The sequence below is a fragment of the Bubalus kerabau genome, chromosome 9 (assembly GCF_029407905.1).
Source record: "Bubalus kerabau isolate K-KA32 ecotype Philippines breed swamp buffalo chromosome 9, PCC_UOA_SB_1v2, whole genome shotgun sequence".
Classification (NCBI taxonomy): Eukaryota; Metazoa; Chordata; class Mammalia; order Artiodactyla; family Bovidae; genus Bubalus; species Bubalus kerabau.
The window spans coordinates 49,195,273-49,218,453 of NC_073632.1; the positions used below are offsets into that span (position 1 = coordinate 49,195,273).

The 23,181-nt window shown below is 43.1% G+C and overlaps 1 protein-coding gene across 5 annotated transcripts in view; it reads right to left on the reverse strand.

Moving 5' to 3' along the window:
* ARMC2 (armadillo repeat containing 2) overlaps positions 1–22,962 on the reverse strand; it is a 120,453-nt gene extending 97,491 nt beyond the window's left edge. Inside the window, exons 1-5 of one of the 5 annotated variants that reach the window (XM_055535242.1) lie at positions 22,790–22,879; positions 22,518–22,712; positions 16,833–17,156; positions 16,288–16,360; positions 6,582–6,753 (exon numbers count right to left, since the gene is read on the reverse strand). In XM_055535242.1, the coding sequence (XP_055391217.1) occupies positions 6,582–6,753; positions 16,288–16,360; positions 16,833–17,152 (565 nt within the window). In that variant the 5' untranslated portion in view covers positions 17,153–17,156; positions 22,518–22,712; positions 22,790–22,879. The other 4 variants (XM_055535241.1, XM_055535240.1, XM_055535243.1 and 1 more) reach the window with 4 other exon arrangements.
* Between the last annotated feature and the right edge of the window lie 219 nt (positions 22,963–23,181).

Sequence of the window (23,181 nt, forward strand, 5' to 3'; positions counted from 1 at the left end):
AGACCTCATCACTAATTCAGGCTTGACATCATCAATTCAGCAGGTAAAAATTAATAGATCTTAGCTCTATTAGCTTCGAGTTTTGTTGTTGTTCAGCTGTTCCGTGACTCTTTGTGGCCCCATGGACTGCAGTATGCCAGGCTTTCCCTGTCTTTCACTGTAGGCAAATACTCAAATTTAGGTTTATGAACTACCTAGTCCACATAAATACCTCTGTGTCCCATAGCAATGCTTCTTCCTGGATTTGATCATGCTGGAACTTTTTCATTCAGAAATATTGAGTGTTTTCTTGAAGTCAGGCATTGTCCTAAGCACTTGGGGTACGTTAGTGACAGAGCAAAGATCCCTGCCCTCACAGAGCTTACATCCTTAGTACACCTGTTTACACAACAGACAATAAGTAACAGACCATAATAAGTGAAGTATGTAAGAGGGTAGGTGCTATGGGAAAAAACAAAAGCAGAAACGTGGAGAAGGGGGAAGAGGGTCTTGGGATTGGGAATGGGGGCAGGGAGCAAATTTTAACAGGTGGGCATGGTAGGCAAACCCTTACTGGAAGGGAGGCATCGAGCTGTCAGATGACGAGGGACTGTGTTTCTATCGCAGGGAACTGGTGGTGCAGACACCCAAAGGCAGGAGTGTGTCTGGGGCCCTCAGGGGACAGCATAAGTGGTGTGTGTGACAGGGTGGGGAGGAGAAAGGTGGTCAGAGGAGCAGGAGCTGGCTCGTAGGGGCCCAGCAGACCATTTCCCAGCAGGGATAGAAGAGGGCACCCGAACACTTGGAAGGCTTTCTCAAGAGAAATAAGAGTTGCAAAAAAAGGAGGTCCAGTCTCTGAACTGAAACATCTACTGTGTTTATAGTGGCAAGATCCTTAGATTTAAAATATAACATTGTTTCTTCCAAATTGACATTAGGAATAGCTGACCCATGATGCTGCTACTCAACTCTAGTTCCTGATAACATATGTTTTTCAAAGGGGCAAGGGGAATGAGCTATTTCTCATACAGAAGTAGTTTTGCAAGTTTTTCCAAAATGAGTCAAGGCTTCCTTTTCTGTGCTTGAACCATCAAACCAATAAAAACCCAACAATAACAAAACCACCTCGTCTGCTCCTCTGACTAAGCTCTGTGCTTTCAAAACACTGAATTTTACAGCAGAAAGGAACTTTAAAGATTGGCTAGTCTAGCCTTCATTTTTCAGATGAGAAAACTGAGAACCCAAAAGGTGATCAGTCCAAGGTCACAGAGCAGGTTTGAGGAGAGCTAGGATATATGGCAGGGAGAAGGCAGGCTTGGCATTCTATCAGACTTGGGGTTAGGTACAGGCTGTGGGATGCAGGCAGCTCCCTCAGCTTCTCTCCTCTTTCTCAGTGGTCCCCACCTCTAGGAGACGTGGTGAGAATTAAGTGATCTGGCCTGGTAAAGTGACTTCCAAAGAGCTAGCACACTCAACACCCAGAAGTCGTGGTCATTATTATTCGTGGAACCCAAGAATCCGGATTGCTAGTCCAGGGCTCTCTTCATAGCACCACACATCCTTAAACATCCTGAGGACTGAATTACAAAGCACATACTTCGTTTCAGATTACAAAGCATTTTTTGCCTGTCCCTATATTTTAGTATTCGTTTCTTTCACTTGTTCGCTCCATAAATATTTATGAAGCATGCGCTGCCATGTGCCAGATGCTCAGGGGCTGGTGGTCTAGGGGTGAAGTGAGAAGTCCCAGCTGCTATGGAGCTTCTGTTCTAGAGGGGAAAACGCAACCCTCCTTGAAGATGGAGGAGCAGCAGCCTCTGTTTTCACAATCGAGGAGGGGGGTGGTCAGTTAGCACGCCAGCAAAAGAGCAGCCGGGGCTCACTCTTAATTCTGCCTGAGGTCCACCATTCAACCGAGCCTGAGTGACGAAGCTCGGGTCCCTCTGGCAAATACATGCAGTATGCTGTACTCATCTTGTAGTAGATCATGGGTACATTTCAAAAGGATTCAACAATCAGTAGCCTTACCATGAAAATAGGAACTGTCCTGTTTCAGGATATTTCTTTGGCACTTACTGCAGACTACACCCTGATTCAGGCTCCTGGGCTTCAAACAGAGAAACCCCCTTTTCCACTCAGTCTAGTAGGGGAAAACAGAGAGGCAGATCTGTCCAGAGAGAAATGCAGAGCAGTGTGGTCTGCGCCAGGTAAGGAGGAGTGCACGGAGAGTCTTGAGGGGTTGGAGTTGCTCAGGGAAAGATTACAGAGAAGGTGGAGCCTGAAAAGCATTTCAAAGGGTTAGCAGGAGTATCCCCCTCCAAAAAAAAAAAAAATTTCTGAGAAAAAGGAGCAAAGGTCTGGGATGAGAGCTGGCTTCCCGTGGGTCCAATCTGGACCATCAAGCTGGGCTCCAGGCTTACAAGGGCCTCACACTTGGCTTAATGCTTTGCTGTTGCCATCGTGAAATTCTAAAGAATTTTTGAACAAAGAGCTCCACATTTTCTCATTTTTCACTGGGTCCAACAAATTATATAGCAGAGCCTGCATGAAGCTCAAAACAGCAGGATGGGTTAGGGGAACTGCAAGGGTTCCACGCTGCTGGTGCATGGGCCAGGGGCGGGGAGCGGGTGGGCAGGCAAAAGGGAGGGCTGAGAAGAGCCTGGCACGTGAGGCTGCGGCGGAGCTGTGCACACTGGAGGGGGAAGACTTCACCCGGGAACCACGAGTCAGTCAGCTGCAGCCCCACCAAGCCTGGCCTACCACCTGCCTCTATGTAGCATGCAAGCTAAGAATGGCTTTTATATGTCTGGATGATTGATCCAAAAAAAAAGAAAATCAAAAGAACAGTATTTTGTAACGTGAAAATTATATGAAACTTCAAATTTCACTGGTCAGTCTACGGTTGCTTTCCCACTGCATTGGCAGAGTTGAGAAGGTTGACCAGAAGATTCTGAGGCCTGGAAGGTTTAAAATATTCACTTGCTGGCCCTTCACAGAAAAGTCTGCCAACTTCTGTGTTAGGTCACTGTTTCCCAAACTGTGTTTTCCAAAGACATAGTCCATAGCCAGGTAGGTCTGGGAAATGCTGGGCTAAAGTAAAACTAAACAGGTGACTTCACCAGATGGCCTTCCCCATCCTGTAATTGCTCACGTGCATGGCAACAGAGCACGGGACCTTTACTCCAAGGAAAAGTTGCATTTTTGCCAAAAGTGTTCCCTGGAACTTAGTTTGGCAACCACTCCTTTAGACACAGCAAGGGCTCTCTGAAGGGTTTTCAGCAAGAAGATAAGCAATCTGATTTTTATTTGCTTCCTGACCTCTTGTTCCTTATGGCACACTGAGAGAAAGTCATCATTTTTCACAGTCCACCAGGATAGAAGGACAAGGCTGCTGCTCACAGCCATGTCTGGGTGGGCGCTCAGTGTGATCAGGCTCTGACACCTCCAAGGGCCGAAGGTTCCAATGCTGACCCACCTGCAACCCCCTAGCAAGCTGAAGGTGGAGCAAGACAGGAGTGCTAGATGACCAGGGATAGGGTGAGAGGTGATAAACGTGGCGTGGCATCAGTGGGATGGAGAACACAGACTCCGGGGACATTCAGGAAGCCCATGCAGGATGCCTGTCTGGGATGGCTAAGATACAAGGGCTGTGAGAAGGTGGAACCTGCTTGGAGGTCTCCATCTAGCTAGAATAACTGGAGCGACACGGTCACTTTCAGCCAAAACCTCTATCTGAACAGAAAAGATTACACTGCTGGCCCCATGAACGTGACTATACACATCTCTTCTCTCATTTTCCTCAATCAGGAATTCCAAACCTGCCACCACGCCCCCCCAGCTCTGCTGGGGAAGTTGTCAGCTACTAAGGACTTCATACCAGGGGAAGGGACACACCCTCTGGCCCCGTCTGCACAGCAGCCTTTACAGCCTGTTTCCCAACAAAAGATACCTTTTCTTAAACAATAGGGATTCTGAGACAAGCCCGGGGAGCTCCTGTACAAAGGACAGGGAGTCCAAGCCTGGAGCCTTAGAACACTTTTTTAAATTGGGTGATGTGCGCTTTCAAAAAGACAATGACTTTTTACTGCCATTGTTTCCTGGGCACTGACGCAGACTGCCAAGGTTGGTGGGAATGGTGAAGGGGGCAACTGCCCACAGGGTGGATGGAAGAACCCAGTCAGAGACACGCTTCAGCCGGTGGGGAAATGTCCACCTCTCCTGGTACCTCCACACTACATGGGAACAGCTCAGCAAGCAGCCCGGTTTTCAAGTGGGAGCCACCAAGAGTTAAATGTGTGTGGCGTTTGGGCTCAGAAGCAAAAACATCGCATAAACAACAGCTCTGCCCTCCTGTTTACGAGAAGCGGCGCCGTTCCTATCTGAGTCTGACCTCACTCCGCACCGTGTGGCTGCTGGAGCCCATCCCCTCTTGACTTGGCTCCCGTAAGTACCAACCCTTTCTGATGTAACTGGTCTGCTGGGGGCCTTGGTGGAGCAACATCTGAAAAGTTCCTCGGTGACTCTAAAAGTGCAGTGACTATTGAGAAACAGAGGCCCGATGATGTCTCTCCCTTGCTTAAATCCTGTCTTGGCCTCTCACTGCAGCAAGGATAAAGCCCTGGCCACATCCTCCCACTGGCCTGGCCCCAAATGGCTCTGGGACCTCAGTTCCCTCCCCCTGCTGGCCACACAGGCCTCAGGATCCACCAGCCGAACTTGTACCCCCCTCCAGCCTCATTGCCCCTTCAGCCTGCGCACTGTGCTCACAGATTTCTACCTGGCTGTCTTCTTATCATTATTCACATTTCAACTCAGACACCACCTCTTCAGGGACACCTTCCAGAGTTGACACAATTCCTTCTGCCACAGTCACTCCTGTCCCACGATCCAGCTTATCTTCTTCCTAGCACTCATCGGAGCCTATCTTATCTCTGGGTTTTCCTGTTTACTGTCTATCTCCCCTTTGAGGGTGAGACTCTGTTGGCCTAAACTGGTACCTGGCAGCTAGTAGGTGCTCAATAAATAGCCAGTTGCCTATTAGAAAAGAAACAAATGGGGACAGCGAGGTAACGCAGAATGCCTAATTACACACTTCTTACAGCATCGAGCGTGGCCCGCACACCCTGTGCTGCCCGCCCCTTCCTTTCTCCCTGATTCTCTCTCTTCAGCTGTGTCAGGGACCATAGGGACCAGACAGGAAAGTGAGTGCAGTGCACTGGGGAGGCCCAGGAACTGCAGATCACACACCAGGCTAATGGGGCTGAGGGCTACTCGCATAAACAGTCATGCATCTCGAGTCCTCTGTGAGATCTTCTACATTGATGCTGGTGACTAGTTAAGAGAAAAGGCTTATATGTCAAACAAGTAGGATGCTTAGGGAGTGGCTTCTACCGTAACTTCTGGGATCATGTGCAGTGTCTCCTCTCTGTGAGTATAAACCTGCCCTCTCTTCATCAATCCTTGTCGACGGAAGGAGGGCTGGTTCTGTCAGCCCCAGCTAAACTGGATTTTCAACTTTCAGGAAATGTATAATATGGTGTAATTTTAGTAATGAGAAATGTATAATATGGTGTAAGCATGATGTATAGTAAATTTATAATATGATACTGAACACACATATGAGGCTGACGTGAAATCCTTAAAGACATACTAACGTTCACTGTCTGCAATGTGCTCTGATATTTTCCATTCTATTTTATCCTACTTTATATTGTTTTAAATGCTGGCGTGATCCACTAAATTGACTGTCACCCCACTAATGGAGTATTTGCTACAGTCTGTAAAACTCTTAGTATGCTCTGGACAAGGGGTGATTCCAATTACCGGGATATTCCTTAGAATCTGAGGTTTTTATCTTCTCTGTTTACAGGTTTAAGACACCTGCCAACATTTCTTGGAGAAGGCAATGGTAACCCACTCCAGTACTCTTGCCTGGAAAACCCCAAGGACAGAGGAGCCTGGTAGGCTGCAGTCCATGGGGTCGCGAAGTGTCAGACACGACTGAGCAACTTCACTTTCACTTTTCACTTTCATGCATTGGAGAAGGAAATGGCAACCCACTCCAGTGTTCTTGCCTGGAGAATCCCAGGGACGGCGGAGCCTGGTGGGCTGCCGTCTATGGGGTTGCACAGAGTCGGACACGACTGAAGTGACTTAGCAGCAGCAGCAGCCAACATTTCTGGGGCTGTAGGAAAAGTCCCATTCAAGTTGTGTTTCTAATTTTCACATGGGATCAGAAAGGTATTTTCATGAGTGTACATTATATAAATCTTAAATATGCCTAATGAAATGAACAACTTTTGGAATTCTAATTTAGAAATTACTTCCAGTGTAGGTGAACTCATTCACTAAAAAAACACTTATCCTAAGATTCTTTTTCTACCAAGTAACATTAAAAAAAAAAAAAAAAAAAAAAACCTAATATTTAGGTATTCTTCATAGACACCCAGAAAAATATACAAATGTTTCTTAACCAGCTTTTGCACGATACTAAGTCTTAGTTAACGTAAAAAATCATATACACATAGTTCCTGGGTGTAAATTCAAGAAACATGTTTGCCCCCAGGTTTTAAAGTATATTACGTTTTAAAGGTTTTCCTTACACTGAGTGGGAAGAAGGGTCCTGGCTGGCAGAAGAGCTCCCTGGGAGGCCGCCCTGAATAAACGCGCCCGGGCACTGCTTATTCTTCTAATCTTCGCGGGGTCCACTGGCGGTTTAGGAAAGGAAAGGCAGAAATCTTCCACTGTGTCAGGAGATGCTGGAGCTTTCGGTTTCTGGAAAGAGATTTTTTTTTAAACGACTGGCATGAGTTTCTGTCTTGAATGAGACTCACCACCCAGAGTTGACCCTGACACTTCCAGAGGAATGCACGGCTTCCTGCAGGGCTTCTCTCCAGCCCCTGATGCTAGATCTCAATGCATCAGGTATATGACACTTTTTCATTGCTTTTGTCAGTTATATTGTATTAAATACTCTACTGTCCTTCTTGGTATATTTAAAAAAAAAAAAAAAAGGTTTACCCATGCCAGCAAACAAATCTAATTAAGAGACTATAAAATATGGTATAGTACATTTAACCTACTTTGTAAATCTTTGTGTTCGATCTGATTCAGTTCAGAAAACATGTACTGGGCAACCAAGAACTATGTGAAATATAAATACAACCTTTATGTATTTTGGACTACACAAAAGTAGTTTTTAATAATATAAAAGTTTTTTAAATAATTTAGGCTAATAAATCACAAAAGAGCAAGCAGTAGTCTTGGACTTATGAAATGTGTTATTTTCTACATCTTAAAAATTCTAAACGTCCATATAGTAAAAGCTATGGTTTTTCCAGTAGTCATGTACAGATGTGAAAGTTGGACCATAAAGAAGGTTGAAAACCAAAGAATTGATGCTTTCGAATTGTGGTGCTGGAGAAGATAAGTCCCTTGGACAGCAAGGAGACCAAATCAGTCAATCCTAAAGGAAATCAACCCTGAATATTCACTGGAAGGACTAATGCTGAAGCTCCAATACTTGGATCACCTGATGCAAAGACCCAACTCACTGGAAAAGACTCTGATGCTGGGAAAGCCTGAGAGCAGGAGGAGAAGGGGGCGACAGAGGATGAGATGGTTGGATGGCATCACCGACTCAATGGACATGAGATTGAGCAAACTCCAAGAGATAGTGAAGGACAGGGAAGCCTGGCATGCTGCAGTCCATGGGGTCACAAAGAGTCGAACACAACAACAACCATTAGAAAAGGGACATTAGTGGCAAAATTCCAATTCCCTAAAGACTTAAACATACCTGTAACCACCCAGAGCACCTTCAGGTCTAACCTCCAGATGGCAGTGACCTCTGACCCAACCTGGGGCCACAACCTCACAGAGGCCTGGACTCCCACTTTTAGTGTTGCCTGGTGGTCCCTCCTTCCCCCTACTCTATCTGGATTATCTGTCTATGAAAGAGTAATCTATGGCAGCAAATGCTTCCAGCTCTCTAGTCAAAAATAATCAAGTTAAAGTTCCTGAAATCACTTACATAATAAATAAAGTGACTCTCAATCCAACAGATTAATCAACAAATTCTTTTTAAAAATCCAGTGTGAAGTTCAAGTCAGATAATTTGGAAAATGGGTGAGCTCATTTATCATATGACACATCATTTCAAATGCTGGTTTTCTCATATACATTAATAGGATAGACATCTTTATCAGAGTTCTCTTAAGTTGCTTATTTCAATAATAAGACATTTTTCAAAAAAATTTTTACATCCTTCTGTTCATTTGCAACCGTAATCGGTTCATAAACCAGACCCCCCCTAAAAAAAATCAGTTTTATGACTATAGAGATACATTCTTCTAAACATAGTCAGAAAAAAACAAATAATCAGCATAATAGGCAGGATGAGTCACTGACTGGGATCAAACCCACTTACTAGTTATGTGAACTTGGGCAGGCCATATACTTCTATGAGCTTGCCCATCTATCACATGGAGTGAGTAGCCCCCTTTTTGCAGGGACACTCAAGTATAGACAAGTCCTGTTACGGAGGCTTGAGAAATGCTAGCTCCCTCACTATGTAAGCTGCTCACCCTCTATGTATGTACCAAATTTAGTTCCAAGTTACTTTTAAGTCTCAAAAGCTAATGCCATAGACCCTGATGCAACCTTGCTGAAAAACAGATCCTGAATCCAGAGGGGTCTATTTTGAAGGAGACAACACTCACCTGTCTGTATAAATTATGTTATATTTAACAGTCCCTTCACTTTTTAGTCTCCTTAATTTACTGCAAAATATTCATAAGAATGTGACTTAAGTCATGAAACTAATATTAACAACAAAGCTAAGAGTATGATACAGGACAATAAGTGCTTTACATGTAATTATGAAAGATGAAATACATAAGGATAATCTCAGTACTGAATGTCGATTCAAGGTTTTCTTATCTCAAAATGTCTGTGCTCTGTAGGCGCCTTGAATCTGAAACAAAGATTGAGAAGTCTATAAAACAGTAATGCAGATAAAGTAAATGGCTGATTTTACAGATTCTTTAACTATTAGAAATGTTTGGGGGTACTAAATAAAAGATCTTATAAAACAGAAAATATGGCTTTGCAATGCGAATTTCTACCCAAACAGAATAACCTAATTGTATCTGGATGGCAAGATAAATCCCTTTAACTGCTCCTTGATAAAAGGTATCATTTTCCTAGTGAAAAATTAGTCGTTGTTTGTATAATAAAAATTAGTTCCATTTTACTACTGACCTTTACTAAATTATTCACCCCATTTAAACATATATCTCTCTGGACTATTTAAAATACAAAGTGATATGTGTGAAGCATTTTTAATTCTCCAAGGGAAAATGAAACAAGCCACCAGTTTCTATCACACCAGGTTCTACAAAATGTTCTTTCACCTTGTGGAGCAAAATGGCTGTTTTGAAGCACAAGAGTAAAATTTTTTCTTGTAAAATTCACTTTATTTTAGAGTACAGAGAATGCTGCAAGTGGGTTTAAATCTTCACTTAAAAACTCCACTTCCCTCAAGTTCTGTGCCAAGATACAAGCCAGTGACGGGGGTACAACCCAAATACTGGGAAAGTCAGAATTTAAGATCTGTCCTGGGTGAGAAAATTGCTAGAGTCCCTGAAGACCAAAAGACTACTGTCATACAACACCACAATCAAAGAAGACAAAAATGTCTAGGACATTTAAGGCATCTGGCTGTCCTTGACTCTCATCCAAGCATGGGGGCAAGGGAGCCTTAACCAAGTTCTGACCTAGCTCCTCCAGATTACCAGCTGGGAAGGTGAAGTCCCACTCTTCATGAAGACTAGAAAAGGGGGTCCAAGGTCTCCAACCTCAGAAAGTCACCATGATTTCATTTGTACAGCCACGGCACCCGCACGCGCACACCCCACCCACCCCCAACCCTTCTTGGAAGTCCCAAAGCGAGCACATATTAAAAATTCCCCCAAGGACACCGCCTTTGGACGTGGCAATTGTAGGTGCATTTCTATTACTATGATTTTCTCCACAGGTTCTCTGGGCTCCTCTGTCACTCTCAGCATGCGACTCACTGCAGTAACGTCACCATTTGTTTCAGAAATAGTGAAAGAAAAAACACTATTTGACATTCTCATTCTGCACTTTCTTACCCTGGATCTCCCCCAGCCCATAGGGACATATGGGCTCCTAAGTCACTTTCTCTTTAAAATATATATTCAGTTTCGTTCTACTTGTTAAATACTATAAAAGATATGAATGCTCCCCTGGTGGCTCAGACAGTAAAGAATCTGCCTGCAATGTGGAAGACCTAGATTCCATTCCTGGGTTGGGAAGATCCCCTAGAGGAGGGCATCGCAACCCACTCCAGTATTCTTGCCTGGAGAATCCCCATGGTCAGAGGAGCCTGGCAGGCTACAGTCCATGGGGCTGCAAAGAGTCAGATATGACTGAGTGACTAAGCACAGCATAAGATATAAAAATTGGCTGAAACTAATCTATGCTGTGAGAAGTCAGGTCAGTGGTTACCCTGGGAAGGTGGGTTTTGGGATGCTGGAAACTACATGTTATTTCCTTTTCAGTGCTGGTTACCTAGTATGTTGAGTTTGCATAAATTTATGAAGCTGCACTCTTATGATCTGTGTCTTTTCTACAGGTCAACAAAAAGTTTAATAAAAAATGTGTATGCTCAGTTGCTAAGTCATGTCTGACTCTTTGCAACCCTATGACTGTAGCCCACCAGATTCCTCTGTCCATGGGATTTCCCAGGCAAGAATACTGTTGTGGCTTGGCATTTCCTTCTCCAGGGGATCTTCCTGATCCAGGGATCTAACCCGCTTCTCCTCTATTGGCAGGTGGGTTCTTTACCACTGAGTCACCAGGGGAGCCCAACTTGGAACTTAAATAACTAGGTTTTATAAGTTTCATAAACATAAGGAGAATTCTGTTTTGACAATAGTGATGAAATAACTACCACCACACAACAGCCCCACATCTCAGAACTGCTGTGAGAAAGGGGAGAAATACTAAGAGAAAGTTGTTTGCAGCTCACCTACATAGTGGGTGTATATAAATGCTCATGGCATACTGCAAGCTGCAGTGCTTTCCCTTTACTTGACTTCCCCGGTGGCTCAGACAGTAAAAGTGTCTGCCTACAATGCGGGAGACCTGAGTTCGATCCCTGGGTCGGGCAGATCCCCTGGAGAAGGAAATGGCAACTCACTCCAGTTCTCTTGCCTGGAAAATCTCATGGATGGAGGAGCTTGATAGGTTACAGTCCACGGGGTCACAAAGAATCAGACACAACTGAGTGACTTCACTTTCTTTCCCTTGACTTATAGGATTACAGGTGCCAATGGGAACCCTGGTGAGTGAGCCAAGCCCAGTGTGCCCAGAGTGTAGACAGCCCACTCCTGCTGAAGGCTATGGTGGGGGCTGCCGGGGAGGAGCCGTGGGCACAGGACAGACAGGAAGGGAGAAACAGAGAGAAGGATCAATGTACAAGTGTGAAGAGCTGAGAGGATTTGTTAAATGCAGGAACTGGAATGGGCTGCTCTTCCCAGGTCCCTCTTCCCTGCTGGACTGCTGGTTGAGGAATTATTAAAAGGCAAACCAGCCCGAGAACATATCCCAGATCAAAAAAGGGCTGAAATTCAATTGCTGAGGTCTTTACAAATTCAGCAACTGCATCCGTAAGGGACTTAAGTAAGCACCACCCCACCCCCAGCCTCCAGGGGTCACTACTCCCTTCCCTTTCCCTGGGCTCCCATTGCTCCAGATCTCCTTCCTGCTTGTTAATTTAGTGGTTGCAGCACCAAAGAATTCTTTCAAAGGTGATGTGGAAAGGAGGAAAGAAAGTGGAAGGGGAGGTAATTATGAGGTCGCTTTCAGAGTTTTTTTTTGACTAGGAGCACCAAAGTTTATTGTTTGAAAGGAAATATGTCCAAGACCCTTACATAATTCAGTATAACCAAAAGAAAAAATTCAAACTAACAGAGTTACTCCTCACCTGCTTTGACTTTGCACATAGCACCCAACCATCCTACAGTAAAGGAATTTAATTGCAGTGACCTCAAACAGGGGCAATGCCAACATTATCTCTGCTTAACAGGGACCAAGTGAACTCTAGAAACTGAGATTTGTAGGAAAGAGTAGGCTCAAATTGAGCGAGTCCCCCAAAATTACAGCAATATTAAAAAATAAACCATGGGAGTCAAACAGCAGAACGGTAGAATGGAGAGCCACTTAGCAACAAGGCAGACTGACCACTCCAGGGGCCCTCTTGCTGTAGCTGGTTCAAAAACAAGTGGTTTCCAAGGTTGTAGGTGCAAGAAGACGTGTCAACAATGGTTGAGAAAGTACTTATTGCACATTGGTTCATGCTTGCCAATTTGGTATCTTATTTTTGGTCATCTGCAATATAAGAACAAGTACAGTCTTCCTCACAGAGGCATTTTGATGAGTATTTGGGAATAAAAGATGCATTTTGAAACAACTGGGGTCATTTGGATATGGACTGTACATTAAATAACACTACTGAGTAATGTTAACTTTCTGAGCTTTGATGATAGCATTGCAGTTGTGTGGGAGGCTGTCCCTATTCATATGAGATGCACACTTAAATTTTTGTGGATGAAGTCTTATAAGGACTACAACTTCCCTTAAAACAGTTCACCAAAAGCAAACATACATACACACAAACATATTCACAAGCATGCACACACATAAACAGTAATAAAAATTGAGAAGCTGCTTGACTGACACACTAATTCTATGAAAGTCTAAGGAACTGGTATCACCAGGTACTGAAATATCTGAAATATCCACCTGAAAAAAATGTGTCTGAAATAAGGAGAATTGGTTGAAAGTCTGGGTAACTCCTTCCCTCCCAGCTGCAGGCAGTCAGGCTACTGAACCCAGGAACAGATGGGAGGGCTGTTGTCCAGAGAGGGTAAAACAGTGTCTCTGGCTAACCAGGCACTGTTGAGGGTCAGGGTACTTAATGTAAACATAGATATTAACTGGATGTTTATGCAGTGAATGCTAGGCATTTGTACCTTCTTCCTCTCGGCTCCTGGGAGTTGGTCTATGGTCAGGCCACTCAACATGACTGTTCTCTACGTCCCCTGCCAGAATAGCATCTATTTTACCTGCACTCTACTCACAGGACAGATCTTCCTACTTGTTCCCTCCAAGCTGGTAACCTTTCTAATCTTTAGATCAGAATATCTCCACCTGATAGTTAATCAAACTGGCAGTGAGGGGCAGCCCCTCTGCTGGTTTCCCTGGTAACTAACAAGCCTGGGCTTCCCCAGATGGCTCTGGTGGTAAAGAACCTGCCTGCCAGTGCAGGAGAGATAAGAGATGTGGGTTTGATCCCTTGACTGGGAGGATCCCTTGGAGGAGGGCATGGCAACCCACTTCAGTATTCTTGCCTGGAGAATCCCATGGACAGAGGAGCCTGGTGGGCTACAGTCCATGGGGTCACAAACAGTCAGAGATGACTGAAGCAACTTAGCATGCATGCAATGAGCCAGGGAAACTGCCCCCTATAACTGATGTCTTTGTTGTTGACTCTGGGCTCTTTCTTTGGTATTAAAGCTGGGAAAGTACAGCCCAATAGTTAGCACTCAGGCTTTATCCTCCAAGAAAAACTTTATAGAGAACTAACTAGCTCACAGGGAAAGCCCTAAACAAATATGCTGTTGAGGGTTTTATAAACAACACAGCCCAGTCAAACCCCGCTAACTGTAGGTTCGGGTAGGTATCAGCTAGGGATTGACCAACCCATTCCACATGCTTCTACTCTCAAATAAGAACAGCCAAATAAGCAGCGTGAGCTATCAGAGGAGAATCTCTGATAAGAAAAAAGAGAGACCAAGACAAACAAAACTGCAACAGAGACACAGAGGACAGACCATGTAAAGACACAGGGAGAAGACGGCCGTCCGTAAGCCAAGGAGAAAAGCTGCAAGAAAGCACCAGCGTTGGCACCTTGATCTTGGACTTCTAATCTCCAAAACTGTGAGAAAATAAATTTCAGTTGTTGAAGACACATATATACACACAAAAGCAACAGAAGTTTTAAAAGAACACTTAAAAAACCAAAACTACCATTAATATACTAAGAAAAGATGCTACTTTTCTTGAGAGTCCCCTGGACTGCAAGGACTGCAATCTATCCTAAAGGAATCAACCCTGAATATTCATTGGAAGGACTGATGCTGAAGCTCCAATACTTTGACCACCTGATGCAAAGAGCTGACTCACTGGAAAAGACCCTGATACTGGGAAAGACTGAAGGCAGGAGGAGAAGGGGATGAGGATGAGATGGTTGGATGGCATCACCGACTCAATGGACATGAGTTTGAGCAAACTCCCAGAAATGGCGAAGGACAGGGAAGCCTGGAGTGCTGCAGTCCATGGGGTCGCAAACATTCAGACATGACTGAGTGACTGAACAACAATAAGATGCTACAGCCATGAAATAAGAACAGAATACCATTACTAAGAAAAAGATAATTTAAAGGGGGAAAAGCTTTCGGAAATTAAAAATACCATCCTAGAAATGAAAAGGACCCAACAAAAGGATTAGAAGACAAAGTCCCATTCAAAAAATGATGGGAAAAAGAAAAGAGAAAAATAGGAAAACTGAAGTGCAAGTCCAGGGGATCCTACACCTGAATAATAAATTCCAGAAAGGGCAAACAGAACAGACAAGAGGGGGAAACACATCAAAATAACTCAAGAACATTTCCCAGAGCTGAAGGCCACTAGATTTTACATCTGAAGGGCTCAGTAACAGGACATTTCAGAACACTGAGAACAAAAAGAAAAATCCTACAAACTTTCAAAGAGAAAAAGCAGCAACCAAGGTCTCAAATAATTTATTTCCCATATGTCCTCTCTCAAGAAGCTGTTGGAGGGAGTACTCCGGTAAAGTAAGAGTAAATCAGGACAGAAGAGGACTTGGGACACAGGAAATAGGAAAGCCAGTACTGGAAACAGGAGTGAGCTGTGTGCAAGATGCCAGGACAAGTATTAGAGGAAGGGATTGTGGAAAGTTCTCCAAGGAGATGAATCAAAAAATACCTCATGTGCCTGCATATATGAAGGAAGTTTAGGCCTGAAGAATTTAGAACTGAAACAATAATAATATAATACTATTAACACAAGGCAACTATTAACACCAGGGAAAACAAAGGGTGGTATAGATAAGGAGAAGTAATCATCACCAATCATTAGTTCAAGGCTCAGCTATGAACAGAATTCATACAATCACATGTATATTCTAAGAGAATGATCACATAGACCTAAATGTATTAATAATTTAATATGAAATAAAATTCTTCTATGTCTTTCCAAATATAATCGTTAGTACCTAATGAAACGCTCTTATTATCCACCGATAGTTTGATAGGGCTTCCCAGGTGGCTCAGTGGATAGGGTTCTAACCAAAATTTTGCTGTATCTATATAGTGAGCGGCAGTGGAGACAGAAACGGTGAATGTGCTGTGAGGAGTCACTGGAGGCAGACAAGAGTTAAATCTTCCTCTTTCCTACTGGGAAGTCATTAGATAATTCCTCAAGCTTACAAGTCAGAGAACAGCAAGACACTGCGTTATTTAAAAATCTAGATATAAATACCAGAAAAAAAAAATGCGCCAATAGAGTTTAAAATGAAAGCCACTGGGGAGTGGAGAATGAAAAATAAGGGGACAGGAGACTGCTGGAGGGTGTTTTATTTTTTGACTCTATGTACATGTGTCTATAATTTATTTGTGTACATAACTATTGAAAATATAATACACGTGCATAACTTTAAAAATATTGTGAAACATTCTGCTTGCCAGTTATCATATATTTCTAAAATTCTTCGTTATCAAACTATAAGCGCATGCATGTTCAGCTGCTTCAGTCGTGTCTCATTCTTTGTGACCCTAAGGACTGTAGCCTGCCGGCTTCTCTGTCCATGGGATTCTCCAGGCAAGAACACTGGAGTGGGTTGCCATGCCCTCCCTCCAGGGATCTTCCCGAACCAGCAATCAAACCTGCATCTCCTGAACTGCAGGCAGATTCTTTATCCACTGAGCCACCTGGGAAGCCCTATCAAACTATCGGTGGATAATAAAAGCGTTTCATTAGGTACTAACGATTATATTTGGAAAGACATAAAAGAATTTTATTTCATATTAAATTATTAATACATTTAGGTCTATGTGATCATTCTCTTAGAATATACATGCTGATTCCAAGTACTGTGGTGAATTCTATTTCACGACCCCCATGGTAATATAAAGTACTCACAAACTCCAGTGGACTGAGACGTGTGCCAGAGATGGGCCTGGAATCAGAGAACTCAAAACTGGATGCATGGACGCTAGCACAGGGGATGGAACAGAAAGCAAGTTTGTGAATAATCATTTCTTTTATTTCTAGTATATACTAGTTAACTCTAACCCCACAACAAGTGAAAGCATTCAACACATAAGCCTTGAGGAAGACAGAATTTTTAAAAATCATAGTACTTTAAACATTTTATTAATAACTCTTCTCTTGCTTCTAGGATGATTAAAAATAGTGAATAATTAAAAAATGGAATGTATATAGTGATTTTTTTAAAGCTTTGTTCACATGACTTTATAAAGTTGGTATAACAACCATTATTAACCATTTCCAACCACAGCCAACTTCTTGGACCCAAGGTCTGGAGTTATCTTTAGAAATCTTGGACAGATATAATTAGCAGAAGTCAAACTTAGGAAAGCAACTATCCGAACCTAGAATTAAGGGAAAATGTCATTTGGTGAATATACACATTTGAGGGTATAGACAAGAGAAGAGCTAAATACCTGAAGGAGGATGGAGGTCTGTTTTCTGGTGTTCTTGAAGATGCAGGCCCAAATAGTGTTCTTTGGTCTTCCCGTGGTGTATATGGTCTTTGGGTCCTAACAGTTCGTAAGGCATTTCGCGCTTCACTTATGATTTCTGCACTGGTCTTCTGCTTGGACAGTGAAGGTAGGTAAAATGGATCCAGCTTTTCTAACTTTTTATCATTTGGAGACAGCATCTTTCCTTTTAAAGTACAATGTTCTTCAGGAAGACACCACACCCTGCATATACAGGGCACAAAATACCAAAAAGGATACACACTTACACCATCCCTGTACATTAAACTGGAAAAAAAAAATCACAACTTTTAATTAAAAATCGACCAGGCAGTTACACTTTGAAGATCAGGATGGGAGAAGAGCTTTCAAAAAAACAAACAAAAAAATAGGCTGCTGTGCACATTCATGCCTTAGAAATACATGCAATTGAGGGAATGACAAGCAGGGAGGAGACACGGCATGAAAGTTAAACCTGGAGAGAAAGAAGATAAGTTGTGAAAGAAGACACCCTAGAAGGGAAAACCATCTCAAGGTCTCCGATCGTTTTAGAGATGGGAGATCCGCAGGCAAGGCTGTGTTAACTGAAGTATGTGGTTCTGCTTCACTGATGTCGCCCTTTCTTTCCCATGCCCTCCACACAAAATGCTAGTGTAAGATTCAAGTTAGTCAGATGCGGTCTCTTTCCAAACCATACTAGCTTTTATAACTGTAGAAAGGTGCAGCCTTACATTCGCCTATGATATATCTGAATGAGTTGATTCAAACTGCCTTCAGTTTGAGTTAATGTCCTACATGAATAAATAACAAAATATCAAATGATCTTTTCCCAAGACACCAACCTCAGTTAAAGAGGTACAGTCACGCACAAGGGCCATGAGGATACACATCCCTCTTTTTAAATTTTTTAAAAATTGGGGTATAATTGCTTTACAATGTTGTATTAGTTTCTGCCATACAACAGTGTGAATCAGCTATAAGTATACATACATCTCCTTCTTCTTGCACCTCCCTCCCACCCCACCATCCCATCCCTTGAGGTTACACATTCTTCTTAATGCTTGTGTGCCGCACAGAGGCCTGGCTAACTTGGCAACACAACTTTGACAGCTTTACACTTTAAAACAGTTGAGATTTTAAAAACTTAATTCTAATTACTACATGGTATTAAGTATTCATTCATTTAAAATAAAAGAAAAACCAATCTTCTGAAAATGTATCTCTGGGAGACTGAAGTCTGTAAAATTATTCATATATTTCTGTTGCCCAATTTTAGAATAACTTCTGCAAAAAAAGAAAGTTTTGTGAAATATATCCAAGGAAACTGAAAACAATCCATTTCTGTAAGTAGAATCAACAGGTGACTCCTTAGACAGCCAAAGAGGATTTACTATATTATGATTCTGTACATTAAGGTGTTACTTAACAACAGGCAACAAGAACATTTGTTTAGTTCTATCCACTCTGAGAGTTTTTGAAGGAAAGAATATAATGATAATTACAAACAATATGCCATTCTTTTCACAGGGAAAGGCCAGAGGGTAAAGTAAAAACAGTAAAAAAAAAAAATTACTAGATAAGCAATACTATTCTGGAAATTTTTGATATAGGCATTTGAATGTAAGCAAGGTCTCCAGAATTATGTACATTAGAACAACAAAAACTAGCAGGCCTGGTACATTTATTTCTAATATGATATGATAGACTCATCACTAAAAAATATTCAATGCTTATATATATATATATATATAATACCAGTGGAAACGATGTACATAATGGGTTTAAAAACCTTTTTGTCTGTAAATTTTTACCATCAATTCTAACCTGACTTTCTCCCTTTTCCTCTCCTCTGCAACTCTCACTTCAGCAGTTACACTGTGAGAAACCCTTTCAATAATGTAGTATCTGCACAGTTAATCTATTTTATCAATATTAATATAGTATTAACCAAATCAAACATGGAAATGTTCAATAATGCAAGTGAACTGAGTCAGAAGTGGGTTTGAGGGGGTATTTTCTTTATCATTATTAAATTGCAAATTCTTATTAGAGATGGTTTTTGCCAATTTAAAAAATGATCAGTACGTCTATTACAATAAAGCATGCCTGAGCCATAACACAGTAGTATTACAGAAATTTTAACTTTACAAAAATTCTCCTGACAACTGGAACAAATCCATTTAGCTGTTTCCTCCATTTGGATCTCTGGGAATACAAACAGGAATAAACACTGTCTTCACTCTCAGGCAAGGACCACTAATTCTAGTTCAACATGTACTTTAATACCAAGCAGTGTGCCAAGTACTCTCAAGTACATCATCTCACTTAATTCTGTGAGATGGATAAAGTCTTAAGCAATTGCACACATGCACACATGTTCCCAGAGCTGAAGATATTCAAACTATTACCCACTAGATGCGCTGGTGGAAGGTGGGACACTCAGAGGCCTCACGGCTGCAGCTATTTACACACCAACACAGAAACATGCACATGTCTTCACAAGCAGAATAGACTTCTTGGTGTGAACCAGCTGAGTATCAACCCTACTTATGCCCACATGCTTTTAATACAAGGTAGAAACTGATGGGGACAAAAAAAAAAAATAAGTAAATAAAGATAAACTACTATGTGATTAGGAAGGAGAAAGAGATTTCTGATTGGGAGGTGACAGGTAGACTTCCTGGAGGAGACGATGTTTGAGCTGGGTTCTGGAAAATGGTCTAAATTTGAGCAAATGACAATGGCTGACACTGAGGCTGGAGTAGAGAAGGAGTTTCTAGCCAAGTCAACGAGTGAACCAAGGCAGAGTATCAAGGATGCACCAGCTGTGTGCTGGATAAGAAGGAACCCTGGAAGTGAAGACTGGAGTTGTAGCAGGGAGAGACCTGAATGGCAGGTCAAGAAAGTAAATAAAAGCTGATAAGCAAATTAAAAGATGTTGTGGCATGAAATGATGGCAGGGATGGGCAGGATGGAAAAAACTAGAAGGACAAAATCAGGCAGTTTTTATATAACCCATCTATCTCCTAGAGGTCCTCAAGAAAGCTTTCCTGGACAAGCCTCTCCCACCTTCCCAGCCTCAGTCAGGGGTCCCTCCCGCATACTCCACGAGGTCCCCTGTGGTCTCCTCCCTCACCGGGCTAGAGCTGCCTGCACACCTGGTGTTGCCCCACCAGGCTCGGAGCCTGTTCTTCATGAGAAGCGCAGCTTAAAGTTGGCATTTATGTAATCACTGGACTCCAAATATAGACCCTAGCTAGAAAACATCCAGATGGAGGTTGCATGGCTTCTGAACTGGAGGCATTTGTTATAGTGGATTAAGAAAACATATGGGGCTTTATTTCAAGTGGCATCTGATTCTTGATGCTATATGGCCATAGGAGATCAAACTTAATCCCCTTTTGCTTTCTTGCTTTCACTTTGAGTTGCTCAGCATGGAGTAAGACTTGATAAACATCATGATTAGTGGATGGGGGTATTAAAAGCCTGAAGTATAGGAGTAAAGGTGAAACAGAGGTAAGAAGAGAGATGAGAACAAGTAAGTGGCACCAAGAACATGAGAACCATGAGAAGCAGGATCTGGCATCTGAGAGGGCAGGAAGGGGACAGAAATGACACTGGATATGCAACCCTTGGGAGGGCAAGGTGATCTTTTAAAAGAAAACAGAAGGAGATGTGGACTACAAAGGGAAAGCAGCAGCTGAGTTCTGTCCTGCATCACTGTCTTGACTTTATGATGTCCACAGAAATTCTAGGGGATGAACACCACCAACAGAAGGAAATTTGAAACTGGAGACCTTTTCAAACAAAATATTTCTTATTGGTTAGGGGAAAGGTTGTAAGTCATCTTTTATAAGTTTATACTTAATTATAAACATCTGTCTTTACCTCTGCTGTTAACAGTCATCTGAAACAGAGCCTTCTTGCTAAATGCAACACTGCACTATCAGGGTGTTAGCAATAGGAGAAAGATTTGTCATCTCCATATTCTTTTTTTTCCTGCAAATCAAATACTCAAGAACTTTACCATGATTTTGAATGACTTTTGTGACAATATGAGCATCCAAACAAGCAGTGGTTAAATGCTTAGATGCTGGAGTTAAAGTTCAAATCAGATCAGATCAGATCAGATCAGTCGATCAGTCGTGTCCGACTCTTTGCAACCCCATGAATCGCAGCACGCCAGGCCTCCCTGTCCATCACCAACTCCCGGAGTTCACTCAGACTCACGTCCATCGAGTCAGTGATGCCATCCAGCCATCTCGTCCTCTGTCGTCCCCTTCTCCTCTTGCCCCTAATCCCTCCCAGCATCAGGGTCTTTTCCAATGAGTCAACTCTTAGCATGAGATGGCCAAAGTACTGGAGTTTCAGCTTTAGCATCATTCCTTCCAAAGAAATCCCAGGGCTGATCTCCTTCAGAATGGACTGGTTGGATCTCCTTGCAGTCCAAGGGACTCTCAAGAGTCTTCTCCAACACCACACTTCAAAAGCATCAATTCTTCGGCACTCAGCCTTCTTCACAGTCCAACTCTCGCATCCATACATGACCACAGGAAAAACCATAGCCTTGACTAGACGAACCTTTGTTGGCAAAGTAATGTCTCTGCTTTTGAATATGCTATCTAGGTTGGTCATAACTTTCCTTCCAAGGAGTAAGCATCTTTTAATTTCATGGCTGCAGTCACCATCTGTAGTGATTTTGGAGCCCCGAAAAATAAAGTCTGACACTGTTTCCACTGTTTCCCCATCTATTTCCCATGAAGTGGTGGGACCGGATGCAGCTGTGTAACCTTGGGCAAGGTTTCTAACATCTCTAAGCCTCAGTTTCCTCATCTATAAAAAGTATGCTGTAAAAAGTAATTGCCTCATAGGGCTGTTTTGAAAATTAAATGACGTAATTAACATAAAGTGGGTTAGCATGGTGACTGGCCCTTAAAAAATGTTAACTACTGTCCCAAAGCTATGTGATAAAAGGATACAACAATTAATTTTCTCATGAATGAAAAGTCGCATTTCAAAAAAGAAACTGCAAAAGAAAGGAAATGCCATTTGTTCAGTGTTTTTTTTAAATATATTTTAAAGTTTTAAAATTTAAACCACGGTATTCTGCTTTGTGAGAAAAGAATCTTAAGAATTTTATTGCCTATAAGCTGTGTCAAAACAATCAGAATTTTATAAATCTACAAAATAAGATATAAATAAGGTGTGGTACTTGCTTTTCTACCACGTAAAATAATTCTAAATAAGGATGAGACAGAAGGTCTGCTGTGATGCTAGTAGGAATGGATGATAAAAGACATTATATGTAATATGATATATTTTAACGTATATTGATATACATACGCTTATTTATTTAAGACCCTATCTGTTGCCTAGAGGAGCCCAGGTACAATTTGTGTGACTTTGGCTCGGTCACTGTCTGCCTAAACAAAGTCCCTTTGTCTATCACTCTCTCATTCAACAGATACTATTGAGTTTCAACTAAGCACTACGCGCTTGGCTAAACCTCAGAGTATAGAAATAAAGACATCCGAGACCCGACCCCGAGAGCAAGCACAGTTCACTCTCATCACCTCTCTCCCCGATCCAGGGACAGAAAGGCGACGACAGAAGAAGGGGTCCCCGGTGAATCTGCAAGGGAAGCCTCACCTCCCGCACGGCCAGTGGATCCCCGACTCCTCCACAGGTCCAGGCCAGAGCAGAGCACCGCAGCATCTTCACCCTGCCCGCCCGTCGGTCTGCCAGCCTGCTCCTCCCGGCCGGCCGGCCTGCGTCTCCATGGTAACCGTACACAAACTACTTACTCGGGCGGCTCGGCCGCCTCCCTGCAGAGCCAGGTAGCTGCTGGATAGGCAGAGTGGACCAGAGACTGAGTTGGGAGTGGGCGCAGGGAAAGGGGTTTCCGGCCAGACTCAAAGTACCTTGTGGTTAGCGCTGGAGACAAGTTTAACAACTGCAGAGATTCCGCTCGTCCTCCAGTTTTTCCGCAGGCAGTAGCCTCAGCCGCGAAGGAGAGCAGGCGGGGCTCAGCAGGGTGGGGCTGGGTGAGGACGGACTGACAGGTCCCCCGGCGCCGCTCGGCCACTGGGCCTGCGCAGACCTCCCAGCGCATGCGCAGAAACGCTGAGGCGTGGGCGCAGCGGCCCGAGGAGTGGGAGCAGCGTGGGCGAGGGCCGGAGGCAGGGACAGAGAGTGTCAGGTGCGGCCAGAAAGGGCGAGGGGGACCGCGTGGAAGAGCCGGGGTGGGAAGGCATCTGCTTTTAAATTAGCAGTTTACGGAACCACGTTCGTTGAGCCCGTGTGAGATTAGCGC